This window comes from Motacilla alba, chromosome 1 (genome assembly GCF_015832195.1).
Source record: "Motacilla alba alba isolate MOTALB_02 chromosome 1, Motacilla_alba_V1.0_pri, whole genome shotgun sequence".
NCBI classification, from domain to species: domain Eukaryota; kingdom Metazoa; phylum Chordata; class Aves; order Passeriformes; family Motacillidae; genus Motacilla; species Motacilla alba.
Window position 1 is genome coordinate 71,660,742 of NC_052016.1, and position 20,270 is coordinate 71,681,011.

The 20,270-nt window shown below is 35.7% G+C and overlaps 1 protein-coding gene across 12 annotated transcripts in view; it reads right to left on the reverse strand.

Moving 5' to 3' along the window:
• The window catches only part of PCDH9 (protocadherin 9), a 674,946-nt gene that overhangs the window by 636,002 nt on the left and 18,674 nt on the right, over positions 1-20,270 (reverse strand). Inside the window, exon 4 of one of the 12 annotated variants that reach the window (XM_038148073.1) lies at positions 14,234-14,299. The exons of 10 other annotated variants lie outside the window; for them this stretch is intronic. In XM_038148073.1, the coding sequence (XP_038004001.1) occupies positions 14,273-14,299 (27 nt within the window). In that variant the 3' untranslated portion in view covers positions 14,234-14,272. Of the gene's footprint in view, positions 1-11,062; positions 14,300-20,270 lie in introns of those variants that run through there. One more of the 12 variants, XM_038148067.1, reaches the window with a different exon arrangement.

Sequence of the window (20,270 nt, forward strand, 5' to 3'; positions counted from 1 at the left end):
ACTTTTCCACAGAACCTCACTCTTTGTACTGATTTTAGAGAATTTTGTCATAAAGGTAGATCCTTGAAATTTTCTCATCATCATGCCCGAATGAGCTCTCAAATTACACATATATGCATATCTGCTAGAAAGCATTCTCCTAAGGCTGAAGTTCTGGCATCCAGCTTAGTCTGGAAAGGAAACCATAGAAAAGAGAAATGATAGCCCTGAATCCTAAAAGGTTACTGTTCTCAGTAAGAAATCTCGGCTATTTACAGCACTACACACAAAAAAAGATATCAAACAGCTTCCCCATAGCCAAAATGAGGAACACATCTGGATTTGATATTCATTCCTTTTCCAGCAAATGGCTGTACCAAGTTAGAATTTTCAAAATGTCTATCACTTTATATACATAGATTTAATTTAATTTAAAACAAGGCTCACTGTATAAATGCATTGCATCTTCAAAGAGAGGCTTCCTCAAAATCATAGCATGAGAGCTTCCTGTGGTTTCCATGGAAATGACCTTTCACTATTTCCATGGTAATGGATCTAGTTTTATATATTTCTCTTTTATGAGACTTTATTATACCAACAAAGCTACCATCCAGAATATAGTCCTTAACTTATGGATGTGAACTCACGGAGAGAAATTATCTTGCTCCCAAGCCCCATGGGCATGCTAAGCTTTTGTACGTCTTTTTAGGACTGTGCAACAGACTTTTGAGAAAGATCACCTATTGCAAATTGTCAGTAGAGAAATGCTGACATATTTTGCTCATATCGGTTTCTAAAGGAGTCTCTGGATTCATCTGCTGCAGTCTTTTCCAGACTGCTCCACTGCTCCCAAAGGCAGAACAGCTGGAAAAAAATAGAATGGATTGAGAGCTCAGAGTCTTCTATAAATTCCAGGCTGTTGATCATATCCTGCTGTGAAATAAATATTATCTAGGGCATTTATTGAAAATCTATAGACCTTTGAAATTACATAGGCTTGTTGATGTTTCTTTTAGAATTTATACTTGAAATTGTTTTTCCCTTCCCTGTTTCTTTCTTTTTTTTTTTTTTAATTGTTATGGTCATTGTTGCTGTCATTGAAAGCTAAAATCTTCTTTACCCTGGAGACAAAATGAATGGAAGCAGTGAATTCAAACATATAAACCTGAGAGCATCAGAACAACCAAGGCATCCCAGTCCCCAGACACTCAGCTAGACCTATGGTGTTAAGAGCCTTAAGATGTTGTGGAGATGGAGCTTGGACAGGATGGTGCTGCCACTGAGGTTCACAGATAAAAATCCATACCCTTTGGAGTAATATTCCAGTAAGGCACAGTTTGGAAAGAAATTCAAAAAACATTTCAATAAAGCTCCTTCCATCCCTGTCACAAGATCTAGGGTTTAATAATAAAGTAAACCCCCTCCCATCCAGAAAAAGTAAACAAATTAAACCATTAGAGAAGTGCAAATCCCTCAGAGAACGAGAAAAAAACATAAACCTGATTGAGCAATTTAGTCTGACTCATGTCTAATTGGTGATGATGCATAAGAAAGGAAGAATTCATGCCTGTCATTCAGATTTGAGTTTTCTGGGCTAGCCATTAGAAAAACGCCAATTTTTAGAGTAAGTTAGACATGAGACAGACACAGGTGGCTGTAAGACAATGTTTGCATGCAGCAAAGGTAAAAGAGCCACTTTCCAGCATGAAATTTAATTTTAATGCTCTTTTTTTTTAAATTAAAAAATAGGTCAAAATAGAGCTCCTGCTCTTAGAAATGTTCTAACTCCTTCATCTTCAAAGGGGATAATGACCAACATATAAATCAATTGTCATTAAGTAGTCAAATGGTATAAAAGCACATATATTACTTTACATTACTGCTAAAGAATATCTAAAATGCTAGGATCATCAATTATGCTTTTTGTTAAGGTACTACAATGACAGTGACTATCCAGGCTTCAGACTGCTATCACTGAAAACATTCCACTCCATTTAATTCTATTCCTTGCACATTTCTAAATGAGAACTGCAAGTAATGACTTTTATTCTACATATTGAACTCACAGCCTTGTCAGAGAAATACTGGGGCTGGAAATACTTAAGACAGAACACTCAAAGAAATATGATGTCTGAAAAAACAGACATCATCTAGCTTTAAATCTCTTCAGGGTTCATGTTTAAACATGAGCCACTAACATTTAGGGTTACATTCATAGGACTGATTTTGGCCACTTACTTTAGGATGAAATGAGATCAATTAATGCCCAAATTGTTTGTTTCTCTCCACTAACTATAAAGGATGTCTAGGTGATTAGATCATTCAGTCAAATGAATTTAATCCAAGACAACTGCAGGCAACTGACAATATTAAAGGACAGCATTTATGTTTCTGGAATTTCTCTTACTCAGCACTTTTTTGTCACTAGTTCTTTAGAGAAAATGCTTAAAAGAGTTTCTGAAATTATTTTTCTTAGTGAAGCTCATATCTTTATTGATAATTATAGATCTTCATTTTATCTTTTTTTATTCCTCAAAATTCTTGAAATAGTCTTGTTTAAAGAAGGCTCAAAACCTTTACTTAAGTGAAATATTTGCTTTTGGCAACCAGCTATTTTTGGATATGACAGTGGAATAATTTTTCTCTTAAATAATGCTGATTTCCCATTTACTTCCACTGTAGCTTGACATTCTTCTCACACTTACAAAGACAGACTACCTAGTTTCTTGTCATGGTCTACAGCAAAGATGTTTACAGTGGTACCTATAAAAGCATTCGGATCAGGACAGTAATATACTGCTTCTGTTTATAAAGGTATAACTCTAAGTGATGTCAACATTTACCTCCAATAAGGTAATACTCTGTCATCTTGAAAAAGAACTACATCAGTAAAAAAAAAATATCGAAGACAGAGTATTAATTAGAAAATTAAAAAAACCCAATAATTTTGCAAGTCCGGAGAGACTGGGCCAGCATAAGAGAAGACAAAAAAAACCCCTACACAAACCCATAACTAAAACCCCCCCCCAAAAAAACAGTCAAAATACTTAAAAAAAACCCAAAAACATAAAAACACAAAGAAGCACAGAGACTTAACACTGTTGAAGCTTTATTACTGTACTCCTGTGGTATGCACGTATGCCACCATAGAGACATGAGTGTCCTGCCAGAGACTTCTATAAAAAGAAGCACATCAATGGCAGAAATAATTTACTTAAAAGTACACCTGGAGAAAAATACCAAGTGTACTGGTTGTAAAATGATGTCTCAAATTACTGTCATCGAAGCACACACAACTGCAGCTCCTTCCACCTCTCTCTCCCATGTAGGGCAGAGCAGTGACATTCCTGTCTGCAAAGAAAAATTTGCCTTGGATCTGCAAGAGGGCCCTGTGGTTACCCCCTCTAACCAAGGAATGTATAGTCTTCTGGCATGAAATGAGGTTTGTTTCTGTGATCTCTGAGTAAACCTTTGGACGAGTCAGTTTGAAGAACCTGGAGAAGGAAAATATTTTCCAAACCACCCATAATGCTATTGTCAGGCATATTGCTGTGTACTGTCAGACCCAAAAAGTAATATTTGTGACAGCAAAATGAGCTCTTACATTATTTTGCAATTAACGTATGCTCCAAATGATAGATTATGTTTCAAGTATTTAGCATTAAAATAAAAAACTAAAGGCAAAAGGATAGATGATGTGACACTTCTGGAATTGGATTCACTGGTATAATCTTTCTACACTCTATTTTCTGATCCATCTAAATAGCTTTGTAGCTGGCTAAAGCATGCTCGTACCTCCCAGCTGTAGGAACTGTCATAGCCATTTGGATTCAGAAAAGGATTATGTTCTCCACTGCTTTTAATTACCATCATTCTGGCCATAGTCAAAGCAATACTTGAGCAATTTCCGTTTAACATTTTCCATCTATCTGAATTCTAATACGCCCACTCCTTTTGATAAGACATTGAGTAGTGACCTGAAAATAGTGTTGCAAAGAAGTTTGAGAAAGAACCTGGCAGGGGAGAAAAATTGCAAGGTTAAAGATCTGATAACCACTGGTTACTAATTTAAACTGCTAATGGTCTAATGGAGCTGGAGCTAAGACTCCTATTGATTAGCTGAGGTTTGCAAAACATTCACTCCCAAATATAACTTGCTGTATATAGTTACATTTACAAGGCAAACAAGCTAAAAAAAGATGAGCAACCCTGCCACACAGTAGTGGCAATGAACGCAATAGCTGTGAAGCTCTGTGATGGGATATGACATGCATTTCTTCATACATTTACATTTTAAAGTTTTAATGAAAGCATATTGTCAGGGAATGCCAAGCCCACTACATGTTTTCCCTTTGCAGTGCAGTGACAGGATCCTGCTTCATGTTGCAAACAAGAAAACATTTTGTATTAAATGGGGAGTGAATATGCAAAAATGAAATTGAACTAGTTCCTACAGCAAATCTGCTCCCCATCAAAAATATAAGGGAAGCCTTTTTCAAAGACAAAATCATTTTACTCCTTTTCTTATGAAATGGGTTCCTATCAGATGTTTAAATGCTGGCTGTTGGGAAATTTTCTCTGTCTTCAAGAAAGCTGCAAAGATGCTAGAGCACTTCCTGAGACTTCATCAGCAAAATAATTTCTTCCATTAAGAAAATAAAGTTGAAATTAATTCATGCATATAGAAATAACTGACTGAGTCAGACTGTTAAATGCCTTTTAATATCTAACTTCATGGATTGATGGTATCACTTGATATACAAAAACCTGCAAAAACTTAAAAAATGTAACATTCATAAGATCAAAAAAAGATTTAATTTAGACCTCTTTTTGTAGGGTGTTGTTTTTGAGTTTATCCGTGTTCAAAAACTAATTAAATTGTCCCCCTAAGTCAATAATAAACTTTCTTTTTTTTCCTTTGATGATGGCTATCAATTATGAGATATTAGTTTATTTTGGCCATAATGTGGCTCTTACTAAGCTAAAAAAAAGGCGTGTTGATGTTGATCATATTCAGTATGACTAAACGGCCTAGAAACTGGCACTCATCAGCCTCATGCATGGCTCTTAAAAAATCCCAATACAGGAAGTCTGTCCTACTTAGGGAAAGTTACCATATCCTAATTCAACAACCTCTTGGCTTTTACCACCATTTTACCAAGTTGCTGCAGTATTAAAATGCTTTATTAAATGAAACTTCAGATGGGACTTCTGCTTATGGACACTAGGGATCATTTTTCTGTCATGGACATTAAATTATTTAAAAATGAACACAGAATCCCTCAACCTCAGGTAAAGTCAGATTCTGCACAAGGGTATCCATCCATCCAGCATGGACGACACAACTCCTGGCACACCAAGGAGCACTTAAAAGTGCACTGTGCAATACTGAGACTAACAGGATACTCTCAGATTTAGCTGCCAGCTAATATGGGCCTGGGTTACCCAATCACGTTGCAGATTAGTCTAATAACTTAAGTTTGGCAGTAGTACTGCAATAAAAAGATTCATAATGGAAAAGGAGACGATGTGAACCTTAGTGGAAAGACACAAAACCGTACATCAAGAGCCAATTATGGGTCCCAAGTACAGCAAGCAGAGCAGGTGATGACTACCATCAAACCTGTCAACAGGCAGTGTGCCGACTTGCAATCCTGATGACAGTGAGTGCTTTGTTTATTCTGTTTTGAGTAATGTTGGTGTGCTATTTCTGGTCTCTGTCTATATTTGCAAGAAAAGTGCAGGATCCTACCTCCTTTTGGTCATCAGTGTTTCCTCAGACGTGAATACTTGAACATCCATTCCCATTTCAAGAATTAAAAGTGAAAATGTTTCTCATTTGGAGCATCGGCTTCACCATAGTTGAGTGTTGAGTTAGCCCCATAGCAGATCTTTAATGAGATAAATGTTATTACAGACTGTGAAAAAGTAGTTGAGTATGGTGAAACTATCTCTCTGCAGAGATCTGAGCTCTCTCTTCAGAGCCTGAATTTCAGGGTCTTTTCGAAGACAATTCAAAACTGTTCTTCAGTCTTTAAAGAAGGAATAACTCAGAAAGAAAGATCTGATTTTCTGTACGAATAGCACCATTAAAGTTAACGCATTTTGTAAGTAAAGTATTCAGCTGAGTATTATCTGCCATTAAGATAATTAGGTCTAATTTTGCCTTGGACCTTAGTTGAAGCTTTGCAGTGGGAAATAATTTCTAGAAGTTTTACCTATTTAAACAGACAAGTTAAATAGGGGATTTTGAAAGACATTTCTAGCTCATTCTCAAATCAGATTGACTTGACATCAGAATTACATTTTTAATGTGCAAAGCTCTAGCTAACCATTGTTAAGGAGCTATATTGGGATTTCTGAATGGAAACTATCAAGCTATATATGTCTTCAGATATGCAGATATGTAATGCCAGTGAAAGCATCTTGAAAAATTACTATCATCTTGTGATAATATAGGTATGCCATACGGAGTTGTCAAACATGTGAAAAAATGACCTAAAACTGTGCCACTAGCAATTTTTACAGTCATGAGGTTAAATAATTTTTAAGACTTCATCTATAAAATTAGAAGCCAAATCCTCTTTTGATTAAGTAAACAGCTAAAAGTAGTCCATTTCATGGACTGTTTTGTCCTCAAAATAAAAATTATACCATCCTCTTGCTTAACTTTTTTAGTCATTGCTAAACATATACGTAAATAAAAACTTCTATATCTGAGCAAAACAATTGTCACTGTTTTTTCCAGATGAAGAGGGTCAGACACTAAAAAAGTAATTGTTATTCCAAGCTTCACAGGGCTCAATTACCTCTTTACTCAGGCAAATTCCCCATTGATGCCACCAATATTTTTACCTCAATTACTACCAAATCATCCAATAATAACAAGACAAAAGAGATGGAATTTCAGAATAAAACTGAAAGCTCTCAATAGATTTGACTGTGTACTAGACCACTGCATCTTTCTCCAGCATTGCCACATTTCCTTTTGCTTTCATTGGGAGCTATAAAACAGATTTTTGGATATTCTAAAATACGCTTGTTTTTCTCTATGTTTTCCCCACTATTTCATCCAATTTATTCTGCATTGTGTCCTGGATTGAGCTGATATACAAATTGAGATATATTTTATCTCGCCGTTGAAGTCCAATACATTGTTGAACCCATACTGAATCTCCAGCGAAAATTACAGAAGTGCCAGGAGACACAGTGCTCAGTGGAGTAGCCTAATTTACTCTGAAGTAAATGGAATTACAGTACTTTGTGACAGGGCACACCTGATTTAAATCATAATGATGTTAAACACAGATTTACACATATTTGAGGAATGTGGAACTTAGTCAAGATAACTGTTTAAAAGGATTTGAACAAGAAAATTCAACACAAAGCCTCAACATTGTACAAAAGAACTTCTGAAACTTTATTGTGAATTTTAAAGTACATTTAGAAAGGATCTTATCCTTCATATCATTAATTAAAAATAAATTTAAAGAAATCCACATACTAGTAGTTTGAGCAAAGTTCAGTACAGACTTTTTGAAGTCACAATATATACATTGCATGAGAGTGCAATAAGCTTCCAATGACATTAGGTATATATTTCTAAAATAAAGAGCTTTGACTTGACATGTGTGAGAGGCATACTGTTTACAATGAAAACATTTTACAAAATATAGCAAAAGAAAAATGGAATTTAATACATTTTGAATGTACAACTACTTTATACTTTTTTAGGTAATTCTTTACTCAAAGTGTACAAAAGTCCATTTTTAAAGGACACCTGATCATTTTCACTGTCCAGTACTGATTAGAAATTATAGATTTAAAGATTCATTACTATACATATCAGTGAATTCTTATTCAACTCCATAGCCACTACAATGAAGAAAATATTACAGAATCATTGACAGCATCTTCTTCTCTCCTAAACTATGCATAGATAAATACATAGCAATGGTGCCTATTACTACAATAAAAGTGGAACATTTCACCTGATTTTTGCAACTATTCTTTGCATAAATATAATGCATTGTATATATATATTTATATATATATATTAGTTTATTTAACAATCAACTGATTGCTTATTTTAACACCCAGCAACATACAGAAGCACATACACTGATATCCTTAAATATTTTCCACTCTGTAGTGGCTCAAAAGTTTCAAAAAATCAACACTGTAAATTTGTAATTCTCAACCTGGGGAAAGAATATCCCTCAGATGGACTGATACTACTTATATAAGTTAAACCGTATTATGAATCCATAGCGCCCACCTCCAAAATACATAACAGGAGTAATATAGTATACTGTGGCTACTAACTACTGCATAATCATTATATAGGAAATCGTCACATCAACTGTTTTACATTTATGATTACTCATTACATTATATCACACATAGAGCAAAACTTTCCCAACAGATGGATCTCCTTTTCCACAGTTTTTCATGTTTCAGAGAAAAATCACCACACAGTGACAATGTGTATGTATGTCTGGAGAAGTATGCAAAATGTGTTTCCTTTTTCAGGACAGAAGAGTAAGTAGTAAACTACTAATTATTTTACAATCAGAATGTAAAATTAAATCTCTAAAGAGAAAGTCAAGTTTTCAGCACTGCAATTAAAGAAATTATGTACTGGGGTGTGGGACTGTCACTTAAAACTGTGTGAAAAGCACACCAGAAAATTACTTAGCCAATAATGAATTAAAAGTTGCGCTTTCCTTTCAAACAGGGCACCATAGGGTTATGTGATTTGTGTCCAACCACTCTGCAATGCATTATCTGAACAGCTCAAAGTATTTGCAAAGGACAAGACAGCTTTGCATTCATTATTGCCGAATAAAAGGAATATGCTGAAATGTGTAATGACCGATGGTGGATTTTTAACCACCAACAAGGATGTCTGGGACATTAAGATTTGCAGAAGAGAGCACGTTTTTCCTTTTCAGGGTGGACAAAAACCCATCCTACGTGGATTTGCAAAAATCCACCCCACACGGATTTGCTTACCTATTTTCTCTTTTAACCGAAGTTAAAATTAAGTATCTTGCACCAAAGAGCTTTACTGCCTTTCCAGTATAGCTGTCTCTTCTATGGAGAAAAAAAAATACTCTCTGTCTGCAAAACACTACCTATAGCAGTGATCACTTGGAGGGCAGACATGGCAGTTCAGATGCAAACCCCTTTGGACTACTCACCCTGGAACCCCTCTTTGCTTTTTCCTGCTAAATGTAGTAGACTAGGCTTTCAGCTGTCATCCCTGTTAACAGCAGGAAGAAATACCAATAATTTTGAAGATACACTGGATGTTTTTCACTTTTGCTGTCCACTAAGCCACCACAAACTTCATGGTGACAAGCTATAAAAAAATATGCACCACAATTTTGCCTAATATTCATGCAAGAAGAGCACAGCAAGCCCACTGACTTCGGTCAAGCTACACTTGCCCGTCTACCATGTGCAACAGTACACAGGCGAGATTGAACTGCCTTGGGAACCTGAAAGGAATGGAAAGAAGAAATCCCTGGCATGGCTCCTGGAGACAAGACAGATTTAATGGCATGCTGACAGCCTGTACTTTAAGACTTTTTCTTATAATAACAGGTAAAAACAAAACAAAACAAAACAAAAACCCCAAAACAACAACAACAACAAAAACCACTCCAAAAACCAGAAGCTTTACCAGTCAGAAACCTGCCCAGCATTACTGTATTTGAGTGTCACTTTAGGTTAAAAAGAAATCTTTTAGCTAACATTATGTGGCATATTTTTTCTCTATTTCTGTTTTAAATGCACAAAATAGCCCACCCCTTCCTTTGATATCTTCAAAGAGAATAACTGAAGCCTTCCAGGATCCTTGACAGCTTAAGTATACAGTAGGAATAGTTGACAATTACATTAGCTTCTCCCAGTGTGCAGAAAGGATGGTTAATGGAATTAATGAATCGTTTGCTGTTCCACTAGTCAAAAGTCTAAATAACAACATGACCTTCAGTCAATGCTGCTGAAGAAACATTTCCTTAAACAATTCACAATCAGTGAGAGATGACCTCCGATTGCAACTGTGTGCATGTGATTTGTCTGCTTTAATTTACTCTTTCTTGTGTAGACCTACATAAAGTTTAACTGTTTGCACCAGTTGCTATTTTCCCTAATGACTGTTTATACCAAACAGGGAGGAAAAGAATTAAATGATTTAAAAGTTAAGTCAGCTACTATGAACACAACATCAAGCTAAAATTCCCATGAAGCCAAAAAATGCTCCCAAGTGTTGTCTTCAGGGCAACCAGGATGAGGAAAGAGACGTAGAAATCTTGACTCCATGTTTCAGAAGGCTGGTTTATTATATTATGATATATATTATATCAAAAATGCCACACTAAAACTATACTAAAAGAACAGGGAGAAAGATGCATCAGAAGGCAAGACAGGAATGGAAAGGAATGTATAACAAAGGCTTGTGACTGACCAGAGAGTCTGAGCCAGCTGCATCCTTGATTGGTTATTAAGTAGAAACACCTAACATTGACCAATCAAGGAAGCACCTGTTGCATTCCACAGCAGCAGATAATCATTCTTTACATTTTGTTCCTGAGGCCTCTCAGCTTCTCAGGAGAAGAAAATCCTGACAAAAGGATTCTCATAAAATATCATTGCTACACCCAAGTTTATGTTTTTCTTAGAGAGGTAATTAAAAATTTTTATTGTATATTAAGTTCCTTTTCAAATAAAATGGAGTTTTAAAAATAAAGATGAATAATTCTCTTCTTGCGTCTTCTTGTTTCTATTTCATGTAAAATCCACTGACACCTGTGGTGGGATTTTTGGTTTAAACCAGTGTGAAAAGAAATCAAGTATCTGTTAACAAACTGCTATGTTTCGAACTGCTTGTGTTTCATAGTGCTAAACATTTTATTAAAAAAACATTAATATCCCATAAGAACACAGGGCTAGGGTTGCTATTGTTGTTTTGAAATAGTATTTATCAGAGGGATAGTGGGAGTTAGTTAATATCAGGTCAGCTCATGAATGCAGACTGCAAAACAATTTTTATATGTTTGGGGTTTTTTTTGTTTGGTTTTTTTTTTTTTAAGTTCTAAAGCTGAAAACAGTATTCCTAAACAGAAACTGTATTCCTTAATTATCTTTGAAGAGAAGGGTTGGACTAACCCTACATTTTTAATCTTTTTTAGGATTTAGTTTAGCAGGATAAGAGGTTATAGTGAAGTAAAAAAATGATTTAGTACAGTGCCTACAATCCACTGATGCTTAATATATTTGATCATCACAATACTTAAAACGATAGTATTAAGTGATTTATGCAGTTGATGACATGAATGTTTATGACAGCCTTAGCCTCATAGTTGCATCTGCTTGACTTTCACCCACTTTATTTGAAGACATGCATGTGTAAAGATCAGTAGCAATTGCCAATTTGCCTGATGTACCACATCAGGATACAAAAACTGCTACAGATTTTCTCCCTCAGGTGCAATTTTGTCATACTCCATTAATCCTTTCAATCCTCCCCCAATCCTGTGGACTTGTTATTTAGTAATCCCTGATTGTTGTGGTGAAGGGACATTAGAAAGTCCCTGCTGTCTGCAAGGCAGAAAATTACAATGGTCGTCTATTAAATTTGGCTCTCACAGTGCCCCCTTGGATCAAGCCTGCTTGTCACAAACACAACCAGTGGCCATAACGTCAGGACAAATTATCACCGATTTCCAAAATGTCAATTTTAAACTAGTTTTGTGTCTCGCAATGTCGCCTCTTCAGCACCCAGACAAAGGCTGTATTTTTAAGGAGGGAGAGAAAAATCTTAAATCAACACATCACATAGGGTAACTTCATTCACTTATGCATGTCAGGTTTTCAGTTTTCAACTCCCAACTGGGAACTCTCCCACATGATTGCAACCCATTGTGCAACTGAACAACTTGGCTTTCTTCCACTTGAGGCAGCTAAAGAGAGATTACTGGGAGCATTCCTTTCCAGGGCTGCTCTCGTTAAATACAACATTCTCCGTAAACACCAGCTTTTTTCTTTTTAATTCAACATTTTTACACTGCAGAGTAATGTATATGTCTGGATCTCCTCTCGCTCTCATATGCACACAGATGCAGGATTTCTATCTCTGATCATGTATATCCCTATCATATTTTTCCCATATAGACAGAAGTCAAATTTATCTACTTTTTAGGAAAACAAACAAAAAAAAATTTAAAAACCTCCAGCCTTTCATCAGCTTGATTAATTTAAAGCTGTAAACCTTGGTTTAATTCTACTGACATGAAAAAGTAAAAGCTACAAGCTCCCAGTCAGGATTTGTGATTGATTATCTAGTGAAGCCTTTAAACAAAAGCTTGTTTGCTCATTAGTTGCACTAAGGTCTTTTTTGACATATACAACCACAATCTTAACTTAAGAAAAAATATGACTAAATATTTAGATATTTTAATTCTGAAAGAGGAAATAAATAAGCAAATAAATAAAAACAAAACAAAATGAAACAGCCAAAGCTTTACAATCAATCACAAAATAGAGGAAAATTTAAAATAAAGCTCTTAGGTAACTGAGATATTTATTGTTGCAGCATTTTATTTCTCAGATCTGACTTGTCTTTTGGAGGCATTGTACTGCCACTGCTATCTCAACCTTCAGAAATTCAGCAAGATCTTATCCTTTCTACAGTAACAGTAACCACGAGTGTGATTACATGATCTACATGCTTGCCACCTATCACTTATGTATCTCAGCATACTGTTGCATAAATCACTCTTACTCACCAATGGGTACAGCATATCCTGCCTCCAGACCACTGAGCTAGTTTTGTTTGTTTTGATCTACACAGAGCATAAGGTGTGGGAAGTTTTCTGCAGAAGGGATCACATTTAAGCTTGAAAAGACTACTGAAGCCTAACACAAACAACACACCGAAAGAAAAAGTAAAATAATTTTGCCCAGCTAGTTTTACAAATAGTTGAGAATTTTCTGTATAATACCATCAGAAGTCATCTACAGTGATACTAGCTTTGTCTCTTTGCAACAGTGTTGAAAACAGCAGGATGCTCAAACGGTAAAACACTTAAAAGTCTCAATAAATTTATTTAAAGGAAGCTTAATGCATGCTGAGCAATGATACACTTTCAATATCTGACAGAGTGATAAGTGAAATAAGTGAACAAGAAGGTTTTTCTTTTTGTTCTTCCTTTGAAGAGAGGTTCTCACCTCTCTTCAAAGGTCACACTAGCAGTAGCAGATACCGTGGACTGCAAAACCCATCACACCACTCTGCACTGCTGCCTACATTAGCCCAAAGGACACTGACACATGGACTTTGCCTACAGAGATGCTCAGGACAGGCCTTCGCACAGCACAGGCAGAAACCAACCATGCCACAACCAATGCTACAAGCCAAACTAGTGGCAAGGAGTTTATCTTCTAGAACAGTGCAAAGTTCTACACACCTATTCATGGAAATTGCACTTGACAGCTCACTCTCAATATCAGTATGGCATTTCCCCAACTGAAATCTTGCAAATATCTGGCCCAGATCCCACAGGACCAAAGGTTTGCATAGCTGCAATGCTGAGGAATTTCACATCCAGAAACAAAAAATAAAATGCATCCAACACAAATGGAATCAGAAATATCTGTTTGGCAGCATCTTATGATCTCTTCCAGTTAGAAACTCTCTCCAACCATATTGCCGATGCCTTAGTGATGTCCCTATGTGTTTTTACTCTCATTTAGATGGTAAGCAACAGGGATTCAGCCAGGGAACTGCTTGCTAAGGAGGAACCTGGGAGTTACAAACTGTTCATCTCGTCTGCCTTCTATCATGCTTTTGTTTAAAGGCACTCCTACAGAATATATTCACCTTTGATGTATATATGCCATAGGTCTCTGTAGGAGAAGCTTCACACTGATTTGGACTGCGATTGCACAGGATTTTCAGATGGTTTATTGAAACATTTGGCTTCTGTTTTTATTCTGTAAAATAAATCTTCAAATGTCATGAAATTAGATCTTCAGCTGTTTTCATAAACAGAGATTGTCCAGTACTGTATGAGGCCTTGGTTAACTGCTCAACTGGACAGCGTGAAGTACTTTTGAGTTATTCACAATAGAAATTATGTTTGTCTTCATAAAAACTGTTGAAAATTACTTTGAATTTCCTTCTGATGACTCTTAAGCTATTAAATACATTCTAGTGCATGTTTATTAGACAACATGAATAACGTACCTTTGGCCACCATCATGTCTTCTCTCTGAAGCAGAATCCTCAGTATTTCAATAGGTACATGTAATCCTGTACATACAAGCACATGTATATATCTGTTCTCATAACTATACGTGCACATGCACAGTCACAAGACAACATGATGACTGGCTTCATATTCTCCTTGTTTGAATTATTTGGCCCAACTAAACTAATGCAATCAAAATAACTAGAAAATCAACACCAGCCAATCAACTTAAATTAATAGAACTAACTGACCCAAATTAAATAATTAGCACTAAACTATGCAGCTAAAAGATTTTATTCACTATTACACTAAAAGAATCAAGAATTTAAGATGGTGACACAGTATGAAACTTCATCAAAGAGGCCAGTGCATGGAGTTTCCCCTTGCACAAAACAGCATCTACCTCTTAAAGTTTTAAGACAGTGGCTGATGCCTTGCTGTTTTTGTTTTGGTGTTGGGTTGTTTTTTGGGTTTTTTTTCAGATTAATTACCGTCATCACTAATGTTTCCATTTAAAATATTCTAGCCTCCAGATCAAATCACGTTTCAAGTGAAATAGCAGACAATATCCTTAGAATTCTGTGACCTTTATGAGTTCAACATGAAGCAAAAGTGTAGGCTTTCCAAAAGCACTTCATATAAAATGTAAAATTCCCAGAGATTTTAATGCAAATCTTTTGCTAACCCTAAACTGTTCTGATAAAAATTTTATCCTCAATGAACTTAGTATTCAGTTATGCTGTGCACAAAGCCAGTACAGCTAGTATTAAATCAAATGTTATACATAGTCAAGTTTTTCAAAAACAAACCCAAGCAGGTAAGGCTATCACTATTACCTTAGGAAGTGAAAGCGTAATTGTAAAATAATAGTGATCATCTTCAAACAAAGAAAGGGAAAGTATAATCGGAAGCAGTTTAATATTCACCTTCAACAAGAGGGAGATGCTAATTTCCAGCTGCTTCCATTTTTAATTGATGATTTTTTCTGTGGAGTGTGAAAGCCAGCCAATTTTCTTCAGAAAAGTGCTTCTATTCGCTTAACTCAGTAAGAACTAGATGCTTCTTATGGGTCTACTGCACCATGGGGATGGGATAAAATATGAAAGCAAGGATTTCTTTATTCTAGCTAGGAAAATTAACTGTTAAGCTCAGTGGGGGCAGAAACAAAGGTGGCATTTAGATATAACTAATTTAGTATCTAACCAAAGCAGAGCCCTCTTGGAGAAGAGAGAGACCAAGGGAATGCAAAATTGTACATGAATTATTTCTGAGTCAATTCCTATAAAAGCAGAAGAACTTTCTTTTATGCTCAAATGGATTACACACTTCCTTTTATAATATACACATTGTTCACATTTTTTAAAGAGAATATAATGAACAACTACTGCTAAGAAAGAAAGAGTACTCTTTCTTTTTTTTTTTTTTTTAATACAATAAAGTGCAAGGGTCATCTGGAGATGAGGCCTGGACTGCTTTTTAAAACACAGATTGTGGGACAGATCCTCAGCTGATATGAAATAGTTCTGTTAAGTTTATTGTTCAATTAGAATGCAATGTAACTATGATTACAGATTGCTTACATTACCATATGCTAATAAAATAGCAAACATGACTTGCAAATTTTGTTCTTTGCTTTGTTTTGGCTCCTTTTAATTACATGGATTTTCTTTAATTGTAAAGAGTGTATTCTGAGGGGATAAATTCTCACTTGTGCTGTCAGACCAGGGTAATCATTCCCTACTTAGCTACATTTCTAAAGACCTAAGATTTTGCTTGAAAAGGGGCTTAGAAGCAATTGATTTGTGTTCATTAATCCATAAGCATTTGATTTCAAATCAGATTGCCAGCATAACCTCTCTGCATTGCCACAACAGAGACTTGATTTGATTAATCAAACAGCTCTGATTCACTGGATTGTCTACAGAACAGTTGTCCCTGACAATACTATGCAAATAGCTGCTGATGTGGTACTGGCATCCCAGATTTCTAAAACTGCTATGTTTTCTTCCCTGAAGACATCAACACTTTATAGCTAATTTAATTTTATTCTTCTATATAAGCGCTTCTGCATGGGATGTACATAGTTTTTAATCCATGTTCTACCATTTGCTTCAAAAATAAGTGTCACCTATAAGATTTTATTTCTCAGTTTACCCTTTACAGAAAGAGTAATATTGATATTTCTGTATTCTAAATCACCTAAAATTATATAAACAATTATACACATATTTACTTCTATGTACCCCTACTCTCTCTCTCTCTCTCTCTCTCTCTCTCTCTCTCTATATATATATATATATATATATATATATATATATATATATATATACTACTATAGTACCACTATAAATATTTTTTTTTCAGGAGCTATGCAACAATATCTCTCATGTAAGTATTTTTGCCTGTTCTGTTTGAAAGAGCTGTCATTGATACAGATATAAATGCATTGGTTTAGGAAACAGGAATTTTTTCTACTTTAAATTTCCAAACCCAAATATGCTACTTAGGTCTACGCATTTAATACTGACTGTTGATAAAACAGCACGAGCCAGTAACATGCGACAGATGTATGATTCACTTCCTAACAGATAATGGTTACTCCACAGGAGTATTTGCTTATTCTCCTGGGAAATAACACAAAGGTGAAAAATAAAGTAGGCCTGCAGTCAGGGTAAGGGAGAAGAGTAGGAATACTTTTGCTACATTTGGTTAGGTAGGAAGAAAGTAGGAAGAAAAGCCAAAGTGCCCTAAAGAAGCAGAAAAGCTAAGCTGGTAACAACAGCAAAAAAAGCAGGGGGGCCACAAAACTTTAATCAATAGATTTCTAAAAAGTGACAGTTCCCAAGCCCCAGAAGAAAAAAACTTCATGGACTTCGAAGTTCAAGAAGAATCATGGACAGAAGGCTTTAGGAGAAGTAATAAAAACTGTGAAGGAAGCAAATACCTACTTTTTTTTCCAGTGGTACCTTAAATATTGCAGTTCCCAAGTGTGGGCTGATGCCTTTAACTGCTTCACCCTGCTGGTTGACCCTGAGGAGCATTATGTAACCACCCACCAATAAAGACCTGTCTGAACCTACCAAGAGTTTGGCTTTTCAGGAAACCAATTCTTAATTAAAATGGCCACTTCTTCAGTATTCTGGCAAATAAATACATTAGCTCAGAATAAGCAAAAAGCCTCAGCCATGCTATCCTGACTCTACCAAAGTGCAGATTGGTTAGATTATGTTATTTCTCATCTTCCGTTTGAAACAATCTGTTTCTTCTTATGATTCAGAGAACTGAAGGATGGACCTTCTGGTATGATTTTAGTCTAAACCCACCATATTGTTTTGGTAAGCTTCTTAGCAAGTACTTCTGTATATTAAACTGAGTATTGTCAGTACTCCTGTGAGATAAATTAGCTGACAAGCCTTCAGTGAACAGGCAGCCTCCCCTCATTCAACACGTGATAAAATGATAACTAGATCACTCACGGGTTTACTGACAATGTATTTATGTTTCATAATTCATACGTTTTAAAATGAAAAATATGTATGTTAGTACTTGCATCAGTTACTCGTTTATGATTTGTGCTAGATTTTTCTTGCTGAAGTTTTATGTATTTACAGCATTTTTAACAACAGTGGGTATATTCAATGGCAATTGCTTAAAAAATTACAGAACAATTGGTGATTTCTATTCAGATTTTTGGCAGAGCTTGAAGCCTTAGTACAGGTGGAAAAAAAATAATTTGTTTGAGAAATGAAAAGCGCAACTCTTTTCATTATTACACTGGCAGAAATATGAGCAAGTTTCACAGAGAAAATAAATCAAAATGTGAGGAAAAAAGTTTTAAAAAAGAGGTTCAAGACACTCTCCACAACTCTAGAAGTAGCAAGCCTTCCTACATAAGCAATCTTGATTCAAAACTGGGATGTGGGCAAAAGTGAAACTTCTTTTAAAATTTCAGCTACTCTGAGCTGGACTTTTTCCCAGCATGCAGATTAGGATAATACCCTGTCTGTGTAAAAAGAAAGGTCCATGACTCCAAACAGCAGGAGTGCTGAAGTCAAAACAGTATTGCTTGACAGAACTGAACAGGGAAGTCTGAATGCTGCACTTACTTATTTTTTGTTTTTATTAACAGGAAAGATGTGCCCCATCATACACTTGTATTCGTTCCAAGCATCTATCACCTGAGTTTGTGTATGATGTTATATTGCTTGAAGATGATTCTCACAGCCTGAGCTTAAAAGAAGTAGTTTCGACTCAACTGAAATGCAAAGAAAAAATACTGCATTCCTCTCCCAGCTGAGCTTTTGTTTCATGTGCCAGATTAAGAAGCATGCTCTACATAACTGGATCAGAGTCAACACAGTTTGTCCAAGAAACTCAGAGATAAGGGGGAAACAGTTCTTAATCAGGCAAAATTCTCAATAAAATAAAAGGGCACTTTGCCCAAGTATGGTCTGCAGAATTTAAAATCATTATGTTTGCCTTGGCTGAGTCTGAAAAAGTGGACTGCTGCTTTTATGCCTAAATTTTGGGACAGCTAACTCAATACAGAAGAGAACAAAAACAAACTTTGCCCTTCCTGATGTCAGTTTTTATCACGCTTTAATCAACTAGGAATCCCCTGAAGAAAATCCACACAGCAAGTTGGAACAGCATACTCTGAAGCTCCAGTGGGTTTGGATTAAGTACAAGGCATTTTACCATTGTGTTAAACTACTTAAAAATATCACAGAACTGTGGACTAGAAATGTGATTATTTCATCCCCCGTGATTAGAAAATAGCATGTCTTTTATAACTGTAAAAGTTCCTGTTAAGGGCACAGGCTATCATAAAAACACTCAGAAGTATTTATTTTCTTAAAACAGTGGATGTAGTCTAATCTGCATATTCAACCATTTTCAGTTGAATATGCCTCAGTGTTTTTCTGCTAATTTCACGCTGTCCAGCTGTTCTAAAGATGTTAACATATCACAGACACTAAAACCTGAAACTCAATTTACATAGCTTGGAATTTTTTTTTCCAGAAATGTTTATCTTTAGACAATACTAAAAAATGTTGTCTATATGCATAAGTAGCTCAAAAGTGGGCCATGACAGACAGTGTCTATGTAGTGTCAGAGATTATTTCAATGTGCTTAAAACTACTCCTGGCATATCACTCTGCAAACAGAGTAACTCAAGAAGTCAGAGCTACGTATTTGTTACACAGCTACAGTAGAGCTATGCTTATAAAAGCAGCAGCTTGGCAGCTCAGAGGTTAAAATAGTAATTGTGAGAAGGGACTGAGCTTCAGCTTCCGTAATTCTTGCTATTTAAAGTGAATTACTGCTTCTTGTTTAAACCCAGCTATTACTCAAAAAGCTGCAAGAGAAGGATGTGTGCCACAGGACAGAAAAAAGTGTTAGAGATCTTTGCATCTCCTTCAGTCTGTTTGTGGGAAGAAGAAAGAGGGATCACACAAACATGAGGAGACAGATTGAACTCTTGATTACAAGCAAAACCATCAGGGAAACATTTGTGATTTCACAAGTACAAAATTAATGAATATGAAATAAGAGCTGGGTTCAGATAGCCCTTACTTGGAGTAAGTAGAGTTACATGCAGCTCTAACCTAAAAAAAAAAAAAAAAAAAACAACCAAAAAAAACAAAAAAAAACCCCAAAAAAACTTGTGAGCAAATGATATTAGCATCTTTTTGGCCTTTGTCCATGACTATAAAATGGCATTAATATAAATGTGACTCAGACTTGAGATCCCTGGTCACTATTGTAGCCAAGAGCCTAAGTATATGAAATATCCTTGGCTCTGCTAAAGCACTAGTGCTAAATTCTGGGAAATGATAACACTGATTCATCTCAAAACAGTCTATATATAACAGCAAGACTAGGCACACAAAAAATTATGCACTATCTCGCCCCAAGGTTAGCAACATATTCCTAGTAGAAGGAAGAATATTATTTTCATTCCCTGCAATCATGTGATAAATAGCTGTAGGGCAGATTCAGCAAGATCTCGAAGGTTATGATTTTACAATA